We start from the raw sequence: 20360 nt of genomic DNA, 5'->3' as shown, positions 1-20360 counted from the left end.
GTATTTTTGAATGGAACTGCTAGTGATGCATGTTGTTACTACGTTCCTTGGCGAAATGTAACTAAAAAAAACGAAAAAAAAAAAAAAAACGTAAATTCTACCTCTTGCACCTATACCAAAGTATACTTTACGCATTGCTGTATTACATTTTAATGATCAGTTGAATAACTGTGAAAAACGTTCACTTAAGTCAACTGCAGTTGCACTGTATGACCTACAGAGGGAGACAAATACCAATTGTTGATAATACAACAATGTTCTTTCAATTACGTCATTACAAATTCTATTACGTAATTGTACAATATTTGTTCACAGTGTATGTGTGATTATACAGACCGGCTATGCACATACTTTAAACATGGCCAGTGTTATAAGAGAAAGTTCAAAGATTATTTTCAAGTAGTCACAATTTTTGCAAGTAACACAATAGCCTACATGAGATTTGTAAGTGCACCAATGCCACAGTCTGTAAAAAGTGTGATTGGGTTTGAAAATCTGACATGCTTTTTAAAATGGATTTAATAAAAAAACGAAATATATATATATATAAGCACCCATATGCCATGATGAGACTGGGGAGAAATATCTCTAAATAACAGGCAGTCAGACATTTTTTTTTAATGCATTGCCAGGTTTAATATACATGACAAGTGATGAGCAGCTCTATTATAACAGGGCAGAGCAAGCGCAGTGTTCGTGTAGTGGTGCTAATGACCTATATAAAACAATGCAAAAGGCAGAGTTGACAGTGAGACAAGCCTGCACCACTGGAACTAAAAATACAAATCTATCATAACAGCAACGGGAAAAAAGGAAATACAAACACATAGTAAAGTGTGTTCTTAACAGCCAGATAGATTTTGTTACTACGTCCAGCCAAATATTCACAGTCAATCTGAAATGAGCCTGCAGAATTATAAAGCAAATGTTTAAAGTATATACTATAGATCCCATCACTGCTGCTGAACACCACTGAACAATACCAAAAGGTTGCGATGTGGCTTCAGTACAAACTGCCATTGTTAACAAAGCATACAGTGGAATAATGATGTTGTTCTATTCAGTGATTGTTGAATCTTATTCCCATAAACTTGCTTTAATATTGCAAGAATGTCTGCAATGACTAATGTAAACGCAGATAACAGCATGGATTAAATCATTACTGCTGTATACAGTATGTCATTACAGCTGTTTACTTGCCACAGTTTCACTTATTATTGATTGCAAAGTGGCAAATCTTTTTTTTAAATAAAACACAATAAAAAACAAAATACTATAGTAAGATTCCTTGTATAGAAAACACGACAATAAAAACCAAGTCTAATTGGAATCCAGACTTCTTCATCTATATCAAAAGAGTAAGAACAGCATATACCAAAGAGGGAAAGGCTCACATGGGCATTCTGACGATAATGATTGACATTTGGTTAAGAAAAGTGCATGTATAGGCAGTATGATAGCTCTTCAGCTCTGTGCTGCTGTATTTGTGTCTACTAAGGCAAAAGTTGAGGACAGACACGTACAGATCAGTCTGAGATTAGATGTGTTACTGCTGACTTCCACTGAGACGGTGGGAGATAATGGACAAGTCGAGAGTTTGTTCCACACATCACATTATCAAAACGAGAGGGATTTGATTTGGCGGGTCTCCTGGTTTCTCAGAGCAGCTTTCAGAGTGTTAGAACAATATCAGTGCCTGTTCTCCATTTTAAACTGGTTTCTATTAAGACTGGTCAGTACCTGAAACAGAAAGCATATTCGGTTAGAGTGCATAATTGATAACACAAATCCTATATATGAATCGCATTTGTGTTCCATCATTGCTGGATATCCCCCAAAAAGCAGCATTATCTTTTTTTATGAATAGTTTGCTTTTTTTATATATTAAAGAATTAATATCATCATAGAACACAACACCCCCTCCCCCCAAAAAGGCTGCTCATATATATATATATATATATATGTGTGTGCGTGTGTGTGTGTGTGTGTGTGTGTGTGTGGGTGTGGGTGTGTGTGTGTCCGATCAGACATAACATTATGATCACCTTCCTAACATTGTGTTGGTCACTCTTTTGCTGCCAAAACAGCCCTGACCCATCAAAGCATGCAGTGCACTAGACCCCTGAAGTGTGCTGTGGTATCTGGCACCAAGATGTTAGCAGCAGATATTTCAAGTCCTGTAAGTTGCGAGGTGGGGCCTCCATGGATCAGACTTGTTTGTTAACAAATCCCACAGATGCTTGACTGGATTGAGATCTGAGGAATTTGGAGGCCAAACCAAAACCTCAAGCTCTTTTTTGTGCTCCACAAACCATTCCTGAGCCATTTGTGCTTTGTTTCAGGGCGCATTATCCTGCTGAAAGAGGCCACAGCCACCAGGAAATATACCACTTACATGAAAGGGTGTACATGGTCTGCAACAATACTTAGGTAGGTGGTATGTGTCAAAGTAACATCCACATGAATGGCAGGACTCAAGGTTTTCCAGCAGAACATTGCCCAAAGCATCATACTACCACCGCTGGCTTGAATTCTTCCCATAGTGCATCCTGGTGCCATGTGTTCCCCAGGTAAGCAACACACACACACACCCGACCATCCATGTGATGTAAAAGAAAATGTGATTCATCAGATCAGGCCACCTTCTTGCTCCCTGGTCCAGTTCTGATGCTCACTAGCCCCCTGTTGGCGCTTTTGGCAGTGGATAGAGGTCAGCATGGGCACTGCTGTGTGGCTATGCAGCCCCATACTCAACTGTGATGCACTGTGTATTCTGACACCTTTCTATCAGAACCAGCATTAACTTCTTGAGCAATTTGAGCTACAGTAGCTCTTTTGTTTGATCGGACCACATGAGCCAGCCTTTGCTCACAACATGCATCAAAAAGCCTTGGCTGCCCATGGTCAGTATCTATAAAAAGTGGTTCTTGAACCACTTTTTATAGATACTACTGACAACTGCAGACCGGGAACACCCCACAAGAGCTGCAGTTTGGAGATGCTCTGACCCAGCCGTCTAGCCATCACAATTTGGCCCTTGTCAAACTCACTCAAATCCTTACACTAACCCATTGTTCTGCTTCTAACACATCAACTTTGAGAACAAAAGGTTCACTTGCTGCCTAATATAGCCCGCCCACTAACAGGTGCTGTGGTGATGAGTTATTCAGTGTTATTCACTTCACCTGTCAGTGGCCATAATGTTATGCCTGATTGTGGTGTGTGTGTGTGTGTGTGTGTGTGTGTATATATATATATATATATATATATATATATATATATATATATATATATATATATATATATATATATATATAGTGCTGTTAATTGTTTAAAAAAATAAAAACATTTCTCACATTTTTCTGTAATTAATTATAATGAATCGCACCTAACATTAAAGTTTTTAATATATTTTTATATGTAATAAGTTCTCATTTAATCTCCAAATGAATATAGAAACAACATAAAGACAATAGCCTATATTTTAAACATTTGTTTAATGACATCTTTTTAATGAAAAGGCTTTACTGATACCAATACTGCTACTGATGTCTCTGACATTTTTTTCTTCTTAATTTTAGCCATTAGGTATAGGCAGTCAGCATTACAGTATAATTAAAGCTATCAATTTGAACACTTATTAGGCTTTAAAAATATTACAACTTTCTTCACATAAACCCATTATAATGCATGTAATTTATCTGCTCTTTAATACATCAGGGCTCAATTTTTTTCTATTGGCCCAGTCAGACGGCTCAGATTTTTTGCCATGCCAAAATGCTATCAAAAAATTATCATAAAGTTATCAATCACTTTAGTCTTCAATTAAAAAACTACAAATTAAAAAGATGAATCCTTATTAAATCAACAAAGCTTATTCAGTCAAGAGCAGTGAGTGATTTTCTCTGTTTCTTTTGTTTAAGGCTGCTGTCACTTCAAGACCTGATGCACATGACGTGGATCTTTTTACATTCGTTTAAGACTTCATTCAACTAATTTAAGACTGTGCTTGTGAGGATATATATATATATATATATATATATATATATATAGTAAAAATATTTTTTATAATGAACAGAAGTGTTCCTCATGCCATACTAATCAAATCATATTTCTAGAATAATACTGTCGTCCATCAGAATAGAATGTTACATAACCCCCATCGACAACAAAAAGTCGTCCTCAAATTACAAATCACTCCAGTTCTGGTAAAACATATTAGATGACAATGCAGGAAGCTGATTAGAATTTAAAAAAAGAAAAAAGAAAAAAAGACACGGCAAATTACAATAAATGGATCCATGCCATTTCACAACCATCAATGTATTCTCATATTACAAAACACTTAAAACAATGTATGATTATCGATCAAGGAGTTTACACAGAACACAAACCCTGACCTCAGCATTAGCGCTGCTGTACTTTAACTCTCACTGAATTATGTTGAGATCAGCTGAGGTTATAATGCTGGACAGATATGGCAAAGAAAACAGAGGGGTGGCATGAGCTTGAGTGGATAGGAATGGAGATCCAGTGATGTTAAGAGAGGACGTGGAAAAGACAAGAGAGAAAGACCGTGATGGTGGTAGGGTTCTAGTCAGCTACTTGAAATGAGTGGGGAATTATTGAAGATGTTTCTAATTGAGAGGTAAATTCAAAAATACCGTAATGTGTGACACTTTTATTCCGTTACAGCAGGGCCCGGGGTTTCTTTATTTTCAGAGGGAATGGCTAAGTAGTCTGTCCTGTAGACACATGGGTACAAAAGAAAAAAGGCAAAAACTAAGAGTTGAGGGTGCACTTCTGCACCATCTTAGGTACCTTCAGCAAAGCAGCAGTCTTATACCATCACCACATTAAAGGGATAGTTCACCCAAAAATATAGTTTTTTTTACTCATCATCATTTTGCCTGTATGGTGACATTTTTTAAAGAATCATTATCCACTCCTGGCACAGTAAAAACTGTTAACATGTAATTGTTTGGAGCAATTTCTACCTGATCTAACCTTTACATTTGTAGTATTAATATATCTAGGTTGATTCATTGATGCTAAATAATAAAAATATGATACAATTTATATAATATTTTTGTCTTAATTAATAATTGAAAGTACTGTAGATGCTACCAAATTAAGCACATTGTAAGTTAACATTTTTCCATATAACTACAGCTCATAGCGACCAGTGGCTCCAAAAAGAACAAACAGATCCTTAAAATATGATAAAAGTCATAATTTAAAGAAGTAGTTCACCTTAAGATGAAAATTAGCCCATGATTTACCCTCAAGCCAACCTAGGTGAATATGACTTTCTTATTTCTGATGAACACAATCAGAGTTATATTAATAAATATCCTGATGCTTCCAAACTTTATAACGGCAATGACAGGGTCCATTGAGTTTGAAGAAGCACATCCATTCATCATAAATGTACATAAGCATTAGGATATTCATTAATATAACTCTGACTGTGTTCATCAGAAAGAAGAAGAAAAATCATTAAAATCATGGGGTCATTTTCATTTTAAACTGAACTACTTTAAGTCCAAATGGAAGTCATTATTCACTAAAAGTCACTATGCGGTCGTTGTATGACAAGAGTTGCATTATGATTCATCACAAATGTCTGAAACACCATACAGATCTGGAATGATATGAGGGTGGGAAAACAATAACAATAATTTTTTTGGCTAAACTATTCCTAAAATACTGAATGACTCTGCATTTGGGGATATCTGTGCTTTCTTCTGCTGGCAGAGCGAGGACAGCAGGACAGCAATGTAAATCACATATTTGTATGACGGACAAACAAATCAACAAGAAATGACTGACAACAAAGTAAACTATGGTAAAGAAATAGCAGGAAGAGAAGAGGGAGTTAAAATGACCCAATGTTGTGTCAAATGACAGTCAAGAGGTCAATGAGTATAAGTTTGGAATCTGATTACAACAGGTTCGCTTGATGTGGCACCACTTTATTTCCCATCTACTCTACATGACTGATGGGATTAGGTCACACTAATGCACGCTTTTAAAGCACTTATGCACACATTACCCATACGTGTGTTTGTGGATGCCTGTGTTTGTGTGTTATGGTAGTCTCAAGTATCTAAACAACGCCATAATCTCCAGAATACAGCATTATATTCATGACTAATGAGGAATGTCATGTCTGAGTAAGAACATGTTTTATCCACCTGTCAGACAGGCCATATATATATATGGCCACGTTTCCATTGTGCCTGGAATGCATTGAATAATGTAGTAAACTATAGAGACTGGAAGTAAACATTTTTATGGACTTAAATGGGCCCTTTTCTCAAAAGATTTTTATATATATATATATATATATATATATATATATATATATATATATATATATATATATATATATATATATATATATATATATATATATATATATATTGTGAACTCGTGTCTTAGGTTATAGTGTTAAGTTGATGAAAATGGAATACTCACGCAGTGTCCTGCGCCTGTTCATCAGATTTGGAGATCTTCCTGTAGCAGTAGATCATCTCCACCAGCAACCAGAATGTGAGGAACACCAGGAGCACATACATCATGATTTCGGAGTACAGTGCCGCAATGTCTTGACTCGCTGAGAAAATGAAAATATGTAATCAGAAGGAATTTTGTAATATTAATTGAGCAATCAGAGGAGGCCTGTCAGACCGATACTGTGCCAATAAGGATGTTTGTGATGGAATCAGTCTCACACTCAAGTGCACTGGGAATGAGGACAAAAGTGCAGAATGCATAAGTGGGCAAGTCAAAATATAGCTGTACTGCTATAATACACTAGGAGAGTTTTCAAAGCTATTTCAGATGTAACAGTCAGTCAAAACAAAGTGCAACTATACGTCACCTCAGAGATTAGCAAGTGGTTTCATATAACAATTTTAAAAAACACTTTATGTGGAGTTTTTTCCCCCTCCATTTTATTTTTGTTATATGAACAAAAGCACAAGATTACAACAACATGCATAGAAGATATGTAATCAGAATTAATTCTCTGCTGGCAAGAATTCATTTGAGATAATTTATAATTCAGTTAGGTTTTCATTAGGTAGAAATAGATGGATAAATATTTCTGGATGTCCTTTAGAAGACACATAACAGTAAACAATTTACATGCAAAAACAAAACCACGCAATAATACAAACATGCTCAGAAACGTCATGTCAGCTTTCCCTTGGAGGACAATGAGACTCAGCGTTATATTGCATACTGTAAGGCATGTAAATGGTCTTTAAAAAGACCAACACGTTGTGACTGCATGATCAGAGGTTCTCAGCTTCACCCTTCAGAGCAGAAGCCCACCCACGCTGATCTCATTATATTCATAATGCATCCAACAGACTGTTTTGCATTTGAAAAACTGGGTTTTAAAAGGTGAGAACCACTGTGTATAGACGGTAGAGCAGTGCATGTGACATTTTAGAGAAAACATTATTCTACAAAATAATTCAAAAAGACGCTTGTCAAAAAGGATGTGATCAAATTATAAAAATGTTATGTATGTCTCATGCACTGCAGTGAATAGATCTAAAATGGCATGGAATGAAAAAGCAGCGTTGTACTGTAAGTTTGTGGTTTTGGAAGGCTGGTCGCAATTCAAAATATCCTCTAAACCCATCACTCAAATACAACATTGTATATTTCTATCTGCGAACCGAGACACCCACAGATAGAGATGATGCATTGTGGTTGCATGATTAAATATAGACAAATATACATTAGATAAAGTATATTCGATTGAAGTGAGAGGAAGTACTCTGCATTCAGCAATCTCAGGCATCTAGAGGGTAGCATACAAACCAGAATCTTTACATTACCCCTTACAACAGATAGAGATGTAAGTGGATGCTTAGATAAAGCCCTGAAAACAACTTCCTGCCTTCCAATAAGTAAGCTTAAAAAACAATAAAAACACAACAGAGCACACCATTACTAGAACAACAGAAACAACATGTCACAACATCGTATTGACACTGTACTGAGGTCAGTAGTATCTGATTTTCGAGTTACAGCGTGTTTGAAAATGGCTTAGAGCACAATCCAAATCACACTGCAGAGCTGAGGAAATCAGATCAAATATGACAAGATAAGATAATGAGAAATGACTAGCGGTGTACAATCAGTTACCTTTCTTTTTCACGTCCAGATCTATTGTGATTGTCTTGCTGGCGGAAAGCTTGAATGAATCGAACTCAAAGAAGCGGGACACCTTACATTCGTATGTGCCAGTGTCATTTAAAGTGACGTTTTGGATACTAATGGAGAGGTCCTGCAGGTCCTTGCTGCCGTTCCACGTCAGGCGGCCCTTCCATTGCTCATCTACGTCCTCTGGCTCCTGCGGCTTGCGGTCATACAGATAGATCTGTATTGGAAAGATGATTATGTGTCCGATATATTCAGCCTATTAAATATAAAATGCACCAAAAAGAGCAAAGAGGTGTACTCACAAGCACTTTTTCTTGATCTGGACTGATGTAGGACCACTCCACTTTAGTCTCGGCAGAGATCTCCTCTCGTTTCATGCAGTAGATGCAGGTTAACTTCTTAGCACGGCCAACAATGGCCTCTGTGTCTGATGGCACATCCACACACACCAGCCTGACCTCCTGCACTACAGAAACACAGAGAGTATTACTACATACACACATGAAAACTCTGTTTTCTATCTATCTATCTATCTATCTATCTATCTATCTATCTATCTATCTATCTATCTATCTATCTATCTATCTATCTATCTATCTATCTATCTATCTATCTATCTATCTATCTATCTATCTATCTATCTATCTACCTACCTACCTACCTACCTACCTACCTACCTACCTACCTACCTACCTACCTACCTACCTACCTACCTACCTACCTACCTACCTATCTATCTATCTATCTATCTATCTATCTATCTATCTATCTATCTATCTATCTATCTATCTATCTATCTATCTATCTATCCAATTGTCTGTCTGTCTGTCCGTCCGTCCGTCCGTCCGTCCGTCCGTCCGTCCGTCCGTCCGTCTGTCTATATCTATCTATCTATCTATCTATCTATCTATCTATCTATCTATCTATCTATCTATCTATCTATCTATCTATCTATCTATCTATCTATCTATCTATCTATCTATCTATCTATCTATCTATCTATCTATCAGTCCAATTGTTTGTCTGTCTGTCTGTCTGTCTGTCTGTCTGTCTGTCTGTCTGTCTGTCTATCTATCTATCTATCTATCTATCTATCTATCTATCTATCTATCTATCTATCTATCTATCTATCCAATTGTCTGTCTGTCTGTCTGTCTGTCTGTCTGTCTGTCTGTCTGTCTGTCTGTCTATCTATCTATCTATCTATCTATCTATCTATCTATCTATCTATCTACCTACCTACCTACCTACCTACCTACCTACCTACCTACCTACCTACCTATCTATCTATCTATCTATCTATCTATCTATCTATCTATCTATCTATCTATCTATCTATCTATCTATCTATCTATCTATCTATCTATCTATCCAATTGTCTGTCTGTCCGTCCGTCCGTCCGTCTGTCTATATCTATCTATCTATCTATCTATCTATCTATCTATCTATCTATCTATCTATCTATCTATCTATCTATCTATCTATCTATCTATCTATCTATCTATCTATCTATCTATCTATCTATCTATCCATCAGTCCAATTGTTTGTCTGTCTGTCTGTCTGTCTGTCTGTCTGTCTGTCTGTCTGTCTATCTATCTATCTATCTATCTATCCAATTGTCTGTCTGTCTGTCTGTCTGTCTGTCTGTCTGTCTGTCTGTCTGTCTGTCTGTCTGTCTATCTATCTATCTATCTATCTATCTATCTATCTATCTATCTATCTATCTATCTATCTATCTATCTATCTATCTATCTATCTATCTATCTGTCTGTCTGTTTGCCACATGTAGGACATGCAATCATGCCTTGTTTGGCCTTTGAAATAAAAAGTTAACACCTTTCCAAAAATGTAGCTTCAATCTGCATATACTTTATGGAGGTCAATTAAATCTGAGGCAGTTTTCTCAAGGGAGCACCAGTGAATGAGAAAGAGAGACGGAGAGAGATCATTATCCATTACAAGCTCCAATTCCAGAAAGAGCTCACAGCACACCCTACTCCCGGTCAGACAAAAGTATACTTTAATGTGCACCGATTACTGCAGACACATGCTCAGTATTGATGACAAAGAACATCCCATTGAGCATGGGCCGGGCCGAGGCTTCAATGATGTGAAGACTGTTCTGGAGTGTTCACTCAACTGTGAACATAAACTCTCTGCCATTGTTGAAATGGAGGCCATCTTATATAACTCACAGCCTCAAGCCCAAGCTGTCAACACTGATCGTGCATTTTCTGTTTAAAGGGTCATATGGGCTAATGCAAACACCAAATTTAGTTGTCCAGCCCACGAGCATACTGTTGATGACGTACAATAATGACTAGTTGTGACATATTTCAACACTAGTCAAAGAATGCAAACTTGTTGGAAGATGAAATATAATTCTAAATCTATTTCAAAACTCAATATTCTGACAACAGACTGCCACAGTCTGTGAAGAGAGGCAGTGTGATTCATTGACGCTTATGTTACTGTTGACAGCTGAATCAATGCAATCTCTTTATGTAGGGATTGTATTTTTCGGAGATATGTAAACTTGCAGCTGATAATGTTCAAGAAGTTTCTCTCAAACACGGTCTGTATTAACGCTCTGTTGTATAATTAACTGGTTTAAATGTTTTCTATATCCTAAGAGATACAGACATTTAAGAGGCTGGGGGAAGCGAGTTAGTGAGAATCATTTATAGGGGTCATAATACAAAAATTTAACAATATGTATCGTGGATAGTGACAATATATAGTGTGTATATTTCACCCAAAATGAAAATTACTGTTTGAGAAAAAAATTCAAGTTTATAGAGTTTTAGTGTCAGTACTACATTAAACTACTATATATAATGTTGAATAATGTATAATAATGCAATGGGGGAATATTTGTAGGTCCTGATAATGTCAAATGTCTTATGTTACCAATAAAAAGTGGCCTAAATTATTTTAAATAAAGTTAGTCTAAGTATATTTATCTAACATAATTCTGTATTTTCAGCTTCAGAATTATGGATGTATTTATTCTGATATCACCATTGTCCAGTGCATTGGGTTACCAACATCAAGTCCAAGTCTATTCATTTCCACCCCCAATGTAATGGCAAATTTAGCATTTTAAATCAACAGAACATTTTTTGTTAACCTTTTAGCATATGTCTTAGACTACCACGATAATATCATAGTGTGATGTCTATTGAATCATGATATGAGGGTATCGTTACACCCCAAATAATTTCTGATTAAAAAAAAAAAGTTTAATGAAAATATAAACAGAGTCCCTGCAAATACTCAAGTGGATTGATATAAAAACATGTATCTAAAAGCAGTTTAACAGCATGCTGTAAAAAATACCACAAACTTGATGTCTATTACATGTGCATGGGAGATACAAACTGTAAAATCAAAAACAAATGCAAAAAATTAAAAAAGACAAAGAAAAAAGTTCTGAGTTCTGATAGGAATAATATTATTGGAATAAATAAAATAATATAAATAATAGATATAATAGGATATAGGAATAAAATAATCTTTAGAGGCATTTTTATGTTTGTGTATTGCAGATATGACAACCACACATGTTGGAAATACCTTACAGGATAACACCTAGTATGATTACTTTTAATGATCAGTTTAACGCACTCAGTTTCTATAAACATATAACACTGTAATAAAAATGTTACTATTATCTCACTGGTATTTTTTTCTTTTTACTTTTTAAATGACAAAAAGTTGTCTGTTACAAAAATACTTATAATTTATAATTCGAATTGAATATATATAGATAAAAAAAACACTTACCAGCAAATAGAAACAGCAATAGCAAATGCAACACAAGCCTCATGTGATTTGCCATGCTGGGAGTTCTAATAACAGGGCGGCGTCTCAGATTGAGTCTTCCTGTTACACATAGACAAAAGAAAATCCAACACTGAAACTTAATTTTGAAGAGGTTAAAAGCTTTTGAAGAGGCTAAAAGCTATATATATATATATATATATATATATATATATATATATATATATATATATATATATATATATATATATATATATATTACACTGATCTATATGACTGATAAAATATGGGTTCAGCACCACGGACAGCGCCCCAAATGTCAATTACTTACGTTACTATTTACAGCAGACGTTTACATCGCTGACACAGAGAGGACTGTAAAGATGACACACACTATCACTTTAATAACAGACGCGAACGAAACAACTCGGAGCTGAGGTTTACGGGACGGAACGTCTCTCAAAAAAAAGTTTGAGGTTTCTTACCGAGATACAAACATCCGTAGACGTCTTAAACTAGAAGTGGACGTTGCATTTCCATGGCGATGCTCGAGAATCTGTGAAAGACCTGTGGATCTTAATGATTCCTGTGGAAAATACGCGCGAAGTAACGTTAAAGAAATCCAGCGCCTCCCAAACGAGCTGCTTTAGAAGAGGTCACGGAGAAGGATAACTGTTTCTTTGCGTATCCTTTTGCATCCACATGAGCAGTACACATGTTCCATCGTCAAACCTCCTCAGCTTTAGAACGAGAGACGCCTACTGTCTTTGTTTTCTCGCTAAGTAGCCACTTACTCATGACAGACATGCTCAATGCGCATGCGCCGTCCACTTTCAAACTGGCTTCTAGAAACGTTGCTTAGAAGTGAACTGCAACAGTCTTAACAACATCAAAAATAGTTGTAAATTAAAACTTATTTCGCTGATAAAAAGCGGAAAAATATTACAATATCATAAATGTTAGGTTGAAATTGTCACGCATTTAAAATTATATAATAATTTTATCATATACTATTTATTGACAGTATTTGCTGGCGCAACAATGGTTTAATATTTTTGCATGTAAGCTCTTGTGTAAATTAATGTTATTTATTGACTAATTGTTTAATGGTTTAATTTAACTATAAAGCCTATGCACTGTATATTTTAATAGAGTACGATTTACAAAAAAATGTATACTATTTTAGTCTTTATACTTCAATAGTTCATGATTATGTGTTACTTGTAATTGTAAAATTTAAAAGCAGTTTCTGAGTAAAAATTGTTTCTGCACCAAATTGTTTTCGGTGTTTAATAACAAGTTACCCGATGCAGTGTGACAACATGCCCTTTTATATTTTGTAATTTATTGTGTTCAGTGAACTGTATAAATGTTCTAGACAATATAGTTTTGGAATAGTTTCTTGTGCGCATGCAATAGTCTGTATATTTATTTTTTATTTTTGCAAAGGTGCTTTAGGGACTTCGAAAAATCTGTGGAAATGTTCAGTTGCTGCTGAACTTTCAAGAATGATCCCAAAAATGAAACGTCTAGTGTTTTGGTTTTGTTGTTCTTATTTTATGTTTAATGTCATGTTTCCTGGTTTGTCATGTGGTCCATTGTGCCCTCATTGGGCCAGCGAGGGCTTCAGCCCGTGACCAGAGGCCAACGAGGGCTTCAGCCCGCGTGACCAGAGTCCAGCGAGGGCTCCAGCCCGTGACCAGAGGCCAACGAGGGCTTCAGCCCGCATGACCAGAGGCCAACGAGGGCTTCAGCCCGCGTGACCAGAGTCCAGCGAGGGCTCCAGCCCGTGACCAGAGGCCATGTGGGTTCTTAGTTCAGTTCTGTCATTGGTTAATTGTCTTGATTGTTCACAGGTGTGTATTGTTTAGTCATTTAGTCCTTGTGCATTTGTTCTTAAACTGCATGGTGGAAATCTATTACAATTGGATTATTCTATTCAAGGCCCGATGCCTAATGTGTGATTTGTTCATAGGTGACACCGGAGTCCTCATGCACAACAGAAAGTGACAGATTTGAAGCCGAAGCTTTAACACAGATCAGTGAGTTGTACACCAGCATCCGTTGTTCAGTCATCAGCTCCTGTCTTCTCTCTCCTCATAAACATCCATCAGTCCCAGTGAGAACAGCACATCATGAGCTGTGTGCATCTGCAGGCTTCTATTGTATCCGCTCGAGTACAGCGTTTCATCATTCAATCCCACACACTGGTCCTACTTAACCTACGCGTGGTCGGGGAAGCTGCTTCATTGCAATTACTGCAATTATTATAGTCATACCGAATCTAACCTTTCGAGCTTTCAGTCACCACATGGATGACGACTGCTGAAGAAATCGCATTCTGAGCTGAAATGTACCATATGTTGAAATAGGCCCATTAAATGAAAACACTTAAAGACTGCATGGCTATTAAGCTACAACACTTTCAGTTACATGAGATAGTACACATAAGGACAAACACTTAATGGAAAACATCTAAGAATTAGGATAAACTTTACACTCCAGTAATCCAAACCGTCTGAAATGCATATGCAAATGCTATAGGTTTATGCTCACGTTGGCTTAAGCCACATGCAACAGTGAACATTTTTGCCCATCTTCCTTTTCTTTATGCTAAAAAAGAAACAAGAGGATTCCTGGGATTAGATCCCTGTTTGAATATTAACACAAACATAAGATTTGTGTCTAATCTTACAATTGTAATGTCGACGATTTAATCTTGCCAAAGTAATAATGTATGGCAACCCAGAAAAGCTTATAGTGCAAAGATCAGAGTTAAGGATTACAGATTTCATCATTGGGATTATGGCTGCTTTATTATTTTGACCTCAGAGGAAGACAAAGAGCACATGATTCACAGTCCTAAAACTACACTACAAACGATCTGCTTGTGTTTTTCCACCAGTCGTGCCAGATGCTTTCCAATCTATTTCAACAAACAGGAATCGAATTGTGGAAGGGATTGAAACTGATCTCTCTCAGTGTGGTGCGTCTGTACGGAGCTCTAATACAATAGATGGATTGCACTGTTTCCAGCACGCTTGGTCTCAGCACAGACTAAAAATGGCAGGCCTGGTGGTTGCTATACCCACGATACAGGGAAACCATGGCAACAGCAACGCAAAATGACAGCGTGGAGAGAGCAGGCCAGAGTAATGCTTTCATTTCAACCCTGTGTGTCTGTTTTTTAGCTTCAGTACATTAATAGTTTACACTGTATGAATAAATAATATAATTAATATATTAAATATTTGATATTTATATTTGAAAGTGTTTTAACTCAAAAGTCCAAACATTTGAGACTAAATTAAGAATATGTCTAAACATAAAACAGTAAACATAAAGTATACAATAAAATAACACCTCTTTTTTTAAACTCAAAAGTTTGAGACCACATTTAAAATCTGCTATTTAAAAAGATTTTAAACTTACAAAACAAAAAAAACAAAAAAAACAAAAAAACGTTCTAGTATTTTAAGAATGTAAAACTAAAAACTATGATAAAAGAACTATAATGTCAGAAAAAATAAGAATAAATATGTCTAAACCATAAAACAGTCTATTTATTTGGGATATTAGAGATGTAAACCTGGAAATATTTTTTTTAGGATTTAAAAAAATATAAAATATGTAATAAAATATAATAAAAACAAATTCTAAGTCACTAATCAAATAAGATAATTAAACAATGTAAAAACAGATCTAGGATTCTAAGAACATAAAACAAGAACTAGTATGTCAGAAAAAAATATAATAAGAATAAATATTTGTAAATCATAATTTTTATCAGCTTCAGTACGTCTATAATTAACCATTTTATTAACCATTTTGTAGTTGTGTATACAATACAATTTTATTAACCATTTTGTAGTTGTGTATACAATACAATTTTATTAACCATTTGTAGTTGTGTATAAATATATATATATATATATATATATATATATATATATATATATATATATATATATATATATATATATATATATATATATATATATATATATATATATATATATATATATATATATATACACAACTAAGACTGGCCTACCAAAAGCATCCTCTAATGACAATCAAGTGTTTCAAAAAGCATTATCAAATTCATGTTACATCCAGGCTAGAACCCGCTTAGTTTCAGTGGGAAGCCAGGCTTTGGGTCTGGTACTCTACAGTAGGACAGATGGGCTCTGTCTTGATAAAACGGTCCATATGGAAAGGCAGCAAATTCTGAGGGGCTCAAAATGCCCCTCAGAATGAGCTACCACCTGTATTGCATTACAGTGTACTCAAACTATAGCAACTCTCTCCCACATATTCTGCTAGTGTGAAAACACCCTACTGGCCTCACTAAATAATCTTCCATTAACAATCAAGTTGTTTTTCCAAAAATGTCTCACTTTCATTTACTGCAAAATAGGCCTTTGAGTAAACAACTAAGTCTGGCCTTCCTAAAGCATCCTCTAATGACAATCAAGTGTTTCAAAAAGCAATATCCAATTCATGTTACATCCGGGTTAGAACCCGCTTAATTTCAGTGGGAAGCCAGGCTCTGGGCCTGGTACTCTACAGTAGGACAGATGTGTTTTGGATTGATAAAATGGTCCATATGGCAAGGCAGCAAATTCTGAGGGGCTCAAAATGCCCCTCAGAATGAGCTACCACCTGTATTGCATTACAGTGTACTCAAGCTATAGCAACTCTCTCCCACATATTCTGCTAGTGTGAAAACACCCTACTGGCCTCACTAAATAATCTTCCAATAACAATCAAGTTTTTTCAACAACGTCTAACTTTCATGTAAATGCAATGCAGGCCTGTGAGTTAACAACTAATCTGGCCTACCTAAAGCATCCTCTAATGACAATCAAGTGTTTCAAAAAGCAATATCCATTTCATGTTGCAACTGGTCTAGAACCCGCTTAGTTTCATTGGGAAATCAGGCTTTGGGCCTGGGACTCTACAGTAGAACAGATGTGTTGTGGCTTGATAAAACGGTCCATTGGAAAGGCAGCAAATTCTAAAGGGGCTCAAAATGGCCCTCAGAATGAGCTACTCAAACTATAGCAACTCTCTGCCACATATTCTGCTAGTGTGAAAAAAACTCTGACAGTTTAAATCAATACTAAAAACACATCTCTTTAACCTGGCATACACAAGACACATTATTCAAATCAGTTAAATCATATTTAGGCTGCATAAATGAGGTCAACCAGAACCGTGAACATTTCCTTTAAACACCCGATGTAATTGTTTTGTTACGTCAGAAGAAGATTGACATCTATGCTAATTTAAGTCTTTCTTATCATATCCAGATCAGTTGTGGACCCGCACCTATCCTATACACAACCACAATGAAGCATTGAATGTTAGCAGAGACTGTGTCTACTAAGAAAATTGCCTGTGAAGGTCCTCCAGCACAGACCCTTTGGCCAGCGTTGGCTCCATACCGGCGTGATAAATCGATCTTCAAGCAAAAGGAACTGTATATATATTTGAATGCTACTGATCCTGATCTGAACTCTGATTTGTGATGCTGCCTGAATCATGATCACACTGTTTTCATTTTTTAGCCAGTGGAGATCTTGCCCCCCGACTGAACTTGATTTCTTCCAAGTTTTTTCCCCTCCATTCTGTCACCTGATGAAGTTTGGGTTCCTTGCTGCTGTTGTCTCTGGCTTGCTTAGTTGGAGACATTTGATATTCAACAATATTATTGATCTGAGTGTAATGACGCTGTTGTATGAAAACTGAACTGAGCTGGGCGACGACATCACTGGTTTCTGCAGAACTGCTTTAGATGAAACTAACTCATTTAATAATTGATGACCTTTACAACAGAACTAAATAAACACTGAACTGACTTCAGCTGAACACACAAAATGCATTATTTTTCTGTTATCACTGCAAAGCTGCTTTGAAACAATCTGTATTGTATAAAGTGCTATATAAATAAAGGTGACTTGACAAATGTCATACATGCCATTTACAGGCATTACCAACAGATCTTTCTAGAAAACGATCTACAAGTGGACACAATGTACTTTTAAAAAATGTATATGCCAAAATATGAATAATAAATGACAACACTTACGGCCGGGTGGTTACTTAATGGACATATCAATGGATCTTCAGCCCCATAACAGAGGACAGTATTTCTGCAAATAAAACAGTGGTTCCCATAATAAGCTTCGAGAACTGACTATGAGTTCATTACTCAAGTGGAGTCCTCTCAGGTATTGCAGCTGTCCGTTTGTAATGAAGAGAGCCAGGACAGAAATAGGCATGATCACAGCTACCTCCTCCAGAAATACAGAGTGACAACCTGTTCATTAATAAATGTATATTAACCACTCAGAACAAGTGTGAAAGCAACTACATTTGCATTTCATGAAAAACCTACAGTAGGCTACTTGCCAAGCAGCAAAATCATAGTGTTAAAGGGGTGATGAATTGAGAAATCAACTTTCCTTTGAGCTTTTGATATATAAAGGTCATGGTAATTTAAGAATATCCTGTAAGTTTCAGAGCTGTAAACATCCTTGTTAGTCAAAGAAAAGCTTTTATAGACACCAGGCCCAGAAACGATTGTGTTCGCATCTTGACATCATCGACTGACGAAACACTGCCTCAACAGAATAATAAGCATGTCTAATTCAGTAGCCCCACCCACCGACCCATCGGATCATAGCCAGCAGCAAGATATTGCACTATTAATATTAGGAATGTGTGGTTGAACTTTATTTTTAATGAAGTTCCAGTTCACTTGAGGGAGAAATGGTGTTCACTTCATATCACTGCGGGATCATTTGTAAATAAATCTCACAATGCTATTTCTTCTATATTGGATCCAACAGGAATGGTGCAACACACTTATGTGAGTAAAACATGTTTTTATATGTAATAGCATTGTATTGTTATAGATCGTTTTGCTTATGTGTATGTGTCTAACAGAGCATATCTTTAGCACCCTGGAGTCAGCAATGTACTCAAACACACTGGACTCAGGTTTGCAAAGCACAACGTCCCGGGCAGGCCGATGAATCTCATTATATTCCCTTCTGTTGTTCACTCTCTCTGGTCTTGACATTTAAAGGGCGCGCACGAATGTGTATGTGTGTGCGCGCAGTTCGAGCTTATATCAAACGATCGTGCGGGCTATGTGATACAAAAATAGTAGTCCAATCAATAGCGGGTTGATAAAGACGTAATTAAATCTTTCCGACTGCCGCTTTTAAAATAACCCCTCCCTCATGTGAACTGAACTGACAGGGGCAATGAAGCTCATTAAATATGCAAATCTTATCCAATCCTAGCCATGGGTGTTTACTTCCAAGTCTCCAGTGCAGCATTGTTGTTTCTACTATTATAACTAATATTAATATAGAAAACAACAATTAATATTACTATTATTCTGCAAAAATTATATATATTGATTTTATATTTACCAATATAAAAATGTTTCAGTGTCATTAAAGGATATTTATGGTGTCATGAACTGGCTTTTTAAAAAAAAATTATACTGTTGTTTGAGGTCAACTAATGATGTTCGTGTGGTTTTTACATTCAAAAACATCATAACTAATAAGTAATAGGCTATTTTCTACACTGGTTTTGAGGCTCTCTCCAAAACGCTGGGTTCTGATGTGCATGCAGCACTGGAGACTTGGAAGTAAACACCCATGGTTAGGATTGGATAAGATTTGCATATTTAATGAGCTTCAACTCCGCTGTCAGTTAAAGGGTTAGTTCACCCAAAAATGAAAATTATTTCATTAATTACTCACCCTCATGTCGTTGGACACCCGTAACACCTTCGTTCATCTTCGGAACACAAATGAAGATATTTTTGTTGAAAGCTGATGGCTGAGAAAGGCTTCAGAAAGGCCTCCATTGGCATTCAGTACATTTCCACTGACCCACTCACAAGACCAATAAAAGGCACTAAAGACTTTGTTACAAAGTCCATCTCACTACAGAGGCTGTACAATAATTTTACCAAGCGACGAGAATAGTTTTTGTGCACAAAAAAATAATCTAAATAACGACTGACTAACGAACCGCACGCACGCACACACATACACACACACACACAAACACGTGCGCGCCGCCTTTCAAAAGTCAAGACTCGAGAGACAATAGCACAGATCAAGAACAGAATATTATTAGATTCATCACCCTGCCAGGCTTTGCGAGCCCTGGCCCATACAGGTCTGAGTCCAGCATGCTAAAGGTATGCTCTATTAGACACGTACACATAAGCAAAATCTATAACAATGCAATACTATTAGATATAAAAAGACGTTTTACTCTCATAAGTGTGTTGCACCATTCCTGTCGGATCCAAATCCAGCATAGACCAGAGATTTGTTTACAAACGATTCCGCAGTGA

The 20360-nt window shown here is 36.3% G+C and overlaps 1 protein-coding gene and 1 long non-coding RNA gene across 6 annotated transcripts; one reads left to right on the top strand and one right to left on the bottom strand.

The window, feature by feature from the left end:
* Positions 1 to 617: 617 nt before the first annotated feature.
* scn3b (sodium channel, voltage-gated, type III, beta) lies at positions 618 to 18207 on the bottom strand. 4 transcript variants are annotated; one of them, XM_067450790.1, is made up of 8 exons: positions 12454 to 12733; positions 12300 to 12343; positions 11972 to 12070; positions 8487 to 8650; positions 8167 to 8401; positions 6481 to 6619; positions 4665 to 4745; positions 618 to 1740 (listed from the first exon to the last, which is right to left on the bottom strand). In XM_067450790.1, exons 3-7 carry the CDS (start codon positions 12024 to 12026, stop codon positions 4682 to 4684), a joined length of 657 nt encoding a protein of 218 aa, XP_067306891.1. In that variant the 5' UTR covers positions 12027 to 12070; positions 12300 to 12343; positions 12454 to 12733; the 3' UTR covers positions 618 to 1740; positions 4665 to 4681. The 4 variants fall into 4 exon arrangements, with proteins under 4 accessions (XP_067306891.1, XP_067306890.1, XP_067306889.1 ...); XM_067450789.1 differs by lacking the exons at positions 12300 to 12343; positions 12454 to 12733 and adding an exon at positions 18063 to 18207; XM_067450788.1 differs by lacking the exon at positions 12300 to 12343 and having other exon boundaries at positions 12454 to 12731.
* On the top strand, positions 13027 to 18055 carry LOC137084515 (uncharacterized). Of its 2 annotated transcripts, XR_010906764.1 has the most exons (4): positions 13090 to 13705; positions 13738 to 13824; positions 13944 to 14010; positions 17284 to 18055. It is a non-coding gene; the product is annotated as an uncharacterized lncRNA (long non-coding RNA). The 2 variants fall into 2 exon arrangements; XR_010906765.1 differs by having other exon boundaries at positions 13027 to 13772.
* Positions 18208 to 20360: the final 2153 nt, after the last annotated feature.

Source organism: Pseudorasbora parva, chromosome 8, assembly GCF_024679245.1.
Source record: "Pseudorasbora parva isolate DD20220531a chromosome 8, ASM2467924v1, whole genome shotgun sequence".
Classification (NCBI taxonomy): Eukaryota; Metazoa; Chordata; class Actinopteri; order Cypriniformes; family Gobionidae; genus Pseudorasbora; species Pseudorasbora parva.
Note: the sequence above shows the minus strand (reverse complement) of the source record. Positions and strands in the feature narration are given on the sequence as shown.

Coding starts and splice junctions, on each gene's coding strand:
- scn3b (XM_067450789.1), bottom strand. CDS start 12,026: ATGGCAAATCACATGAGGCTTGTGTTGCATTTGCTATTGCTGTTTCTA. Junction 8,651..11,971: donor ATTGCTGTTTCTATTTGCTG/GTAAGTGTTTTT, acceptor GTGTTTCTGTAG/TGCAGGAGGTCAGGCTGGTG. Junction 4,746..6,480: donor GAACAGGCGCAGGACACTGC/GTGAGTATTCCA, acceptor ATGTGTCTACAG/GACAGACTACTTAGCCATTC.